At 56.9% G+C, this 3052-nt stretch overlaps 1 protein-coding gene across 1 annotated transcript in view; it reads right to left on the minus strand.

The window, feature by feature from the left end:
- The window catches only part of LOC112122906 (ETS domain-containing transcription factor ERF-like), a gene marked incomplete at its 5' end in the record, with an annotated part of 5135 nt that extends 2202 nt beyond the window's left edge, over positions 1–2933 (minus strand). Inside the window, one exon of the mRNA XM_026662645.1 lies at positions 2683–2933. Coding sequence (XP_026518430.1) covers positions 2683–2933 — 251 coding nt within the window. The remainder of the gene's footprint in view (positions 1–2682) is intronic.
- Positions 2934–3052: the final 119 nt, after the last annotated feature.

A 3052-nucleotide genomic window follows, 5' to 3' on the forward strand; every position in this document is an offset into this window, starting at 1 on the left:
CCCCCCCCGCTGCCCCCCCTCCCGGCAGCACAGCGCCCCCTAGCGACCCTTGGGGGCAGCACGGACAGTGAGAGGGGACAGCGCCCCCTGCTGACCCCCCGCTCCCTGCAGCACAGCGCCCCCTAGCGCCCCTTGGGGGCAGCCCGACAGTGCGAGGGGACAGCCCCCCCTGACCCCCCCTCCCCGCAGCACAGCGCCCCCTAGCGCCCCTTGGGGGCAGCACGGACAGTGAGAGGGGAGCGCCCCCTGCTGATCTCCTTCTTTGAGAAGGTAACAGATTTTGTAGACAAAGGAAACGCAGTGGATCTAATTTACCTCCATTTCAATAAGGCATTTGATACGGTTCCACATGGGGAATTGTTAGCTAAATTGGAAAAGATGGGGATCAATATGAACATTGAAAGGTGGATAAGGAACTGGTTAAAGGGGAGACTACAGCTGGTCGTACTAAAAGGTGAACTGTCAGGCTGGAGGGAGGTTACTAGTGGAGTTCCTCAGGGATCGGTTTTGGGACCAATCTTGTTTAATCTTTTTATTACTGACCTTGGCACAAAAAGTGGGAATGTGCTAATAAAGTTTGCGGACGACACAAAGCTGGGAGGTATTGCCAATACAGAGAAGGACCGGGATATCCTACAGGAAGATCTGGATGACCTCGTAAACTGGAGTAATAGTAATAGGATGAAATTTAATAGTGAAAAGTGAAAAGTTAATAACAAGAATTTTGGTTATAAATTGGGGACACATCAGTTGGAAGTAACAGAGAAGGAGAAGGACCTCGGAGTATTGGTTGATCACAGGATGACTATGACCAATGTGATCTGGACATGAAAAAAGCTAATGCGGTCTTGGGATCCATCAGGCGAGGTATTTCCAGTAGAGATAAGGAGGTGTTAGCACCGTTATACAAGGCCCTGGTGAGACCTCATCTGGAATACTGGGTGCAGTTCTGGTCTCCCATGTTTAAGAAGGATGAATTCAGACTGGAACAGGTACAGAGAAGGGCTCCTAGGATGATCCGAGGAATAGAAAACCTGTTTTATGAAAGGAGACTCAAAGAGCTTGGCTTGTTTAGCCTAACCAAAAGAAGGCTGAGGGGGGATATGATTGCTCTTTATAAATATATCAGAGGGATAAATACCAGGGCGGGAGAGGAATTATTTCAGCTCAGTACCAATGTGGACACAAGAACAAATGGATATAAACTGGCTACCAGGAAGTTTAGACTTGAAATTAGACGAAGGTTTCTAACCATTAGAGGAGTGAAGTTCTGGAACAGCCTTCCGAGGGGAGCAGTGGGGGAAAAGACATATCTGGCTTCAAGACTAAACTTGATAAGTTTATGGAGGGGATGGTATGATAGGATAGACTAATTCTGGCAATTAATTGATCTTTGACTATTAGCGGTAAATATGCCCAATGCCCGGTGATGGGATGTTAGATGGGGTGGGATCTGAGTTACTACAGAGAATTCTTTCCTGGGTGCTGGCTGGTGGGTCTTGCCCACATGCTCAGGGTTTAGCTGATCGCCATATTTGGGGTCGGGAAGGAATTTTCCTCCAGGGCAGCTTGGCAGAGGCCCTGGGGGGGTTTCGCCTTCCTCTGCAGCGTGGGGCATGGGTCACTTGCTGGAGGATTCTCTGCACCTTGAGGTCTTTAAACCACGATTTGAGGACTTCAGTAACTCAGACATAGGTTAGGGGTTTGTTACAGGAGTGGGTGGGTGAGATTCTGTGGCCTGCGTTGTGCAGGAGGTCAGACTAGAAGATCATAATGGTCCCTTCTGACCTTAACGTCTATGAGTCTATGACCCCCGGCTCCCTGCAGCACAGCACCCCCTAGTGCCCCTTGGGGGCAGCACGGACAGTGAGAGGGAAGGGCCCCCTGCTGACCCCCACCCCGCTCCCTGCAGCACAGCGCCCCCTAGCGCCCCTTGGGGGCAGCCCGACAGTGCGAGGGGACAGCCCCCCCTGACCCCCCCTCCCCGCAGCACAGCGCCCCCTAGCGCCCCTTGGGGGCAGCACGGACAGTGAGAGGGGAGCGCCCCCTGCTGAGCCCCCCCTCCCTGCAGCACAACTCCCCCTAGCGCCCCTTGGGGGCAGCACGGACAGTAAGAGGGGACAGCGCCCCCCTGCTGAGCCCCGCATTGGCGGAGTTTATTTCCCAGCCAGGGGGCGGGTCCGAGGCCCTCAATAGCACTTAGCGGCTCATGAATATTAATACGGGAGGCGGAGTCTCAGGGAGCCCGGCCGGCCGAAGTGAATCATCGTCTCTCAATGGGGGGGGGCAGCCAGGAGCTGGGGGGGCCCAGGGCTGGACTCATCGCTATAGACGTTACAAACACTGCTACCCACCCCCCACCGTCCTGCTGAGTCCACCCCCCAATCATGGGGGGCTTCAAATAACCCCTCCCCCGCTTATTTTATGTGTGGGGAAACTGAGGCAGGGTCCAGACAAATGCCTCAGCCTGGTGTCCCGTGGCTGAGAAAAGAACCCAGGAGTCCCGGCTCTGGAGCCGTTAACTACCGTCCCACCAGCCCCCCTTCGCTAGCTGGGACCTGGGCGCTCCGGGGGCTGGGGTGGGGTCTCAGGCGGGGACGCGCTCCGCAGGCAGGGCTGGCCCCAGTCTGTTGTGCGTCTCGCTTTGGGGGGCTCCCCCCGGGCTCCCCCCCGGCCCCTCACCTCAGCGCCCGGCTCAGCTTGTCGTAGTTCATGTGGGGCTTGCACTTGCGGATGCCCCACAGCCGCGCCACCTCGTCGGGGTCCTTGATCACGAACTCGCCGTAGTCGCCCTGCCAGGCGATGACGCTCTGGTATTCCTCCTTCTGCAGCAGCTCCAGGATGAAGTGCCACAGCTGGATCTGCCGCGAGCCGGGGCTCGACTCGGGCTTGTAGGCCCAGTCGGGGAAGGCGAACCCTGCGGGGAAGCGGACCCGTCAGCGCCCGGAGCGCGCCCTTGGGTAGCCCTGCTTTGGAGACGTGGCGCAGGGCGCACGGGGCAGAGGAGACGGGTCCCTTCCAGCTGGGCTGTGTATGTGTGTGGGGGGGGGGG

The sequence above is a fragment of the Terrapene carolina genome, unplaced genomic scaffold (assembly GCF_002925995.2).
Source record: "Terrapene carolina triunguis isolate 2854851 unplaced genomic scaffold, T_m_triunguis-2.0 Scaffold29019, whole genome shotgun sequence".
NCBI classification, from domain to species: Eukaryota; Metazoa; Chordata; order Testudines; family Emydidae; genus Terrapene; species Terrapene triunguis.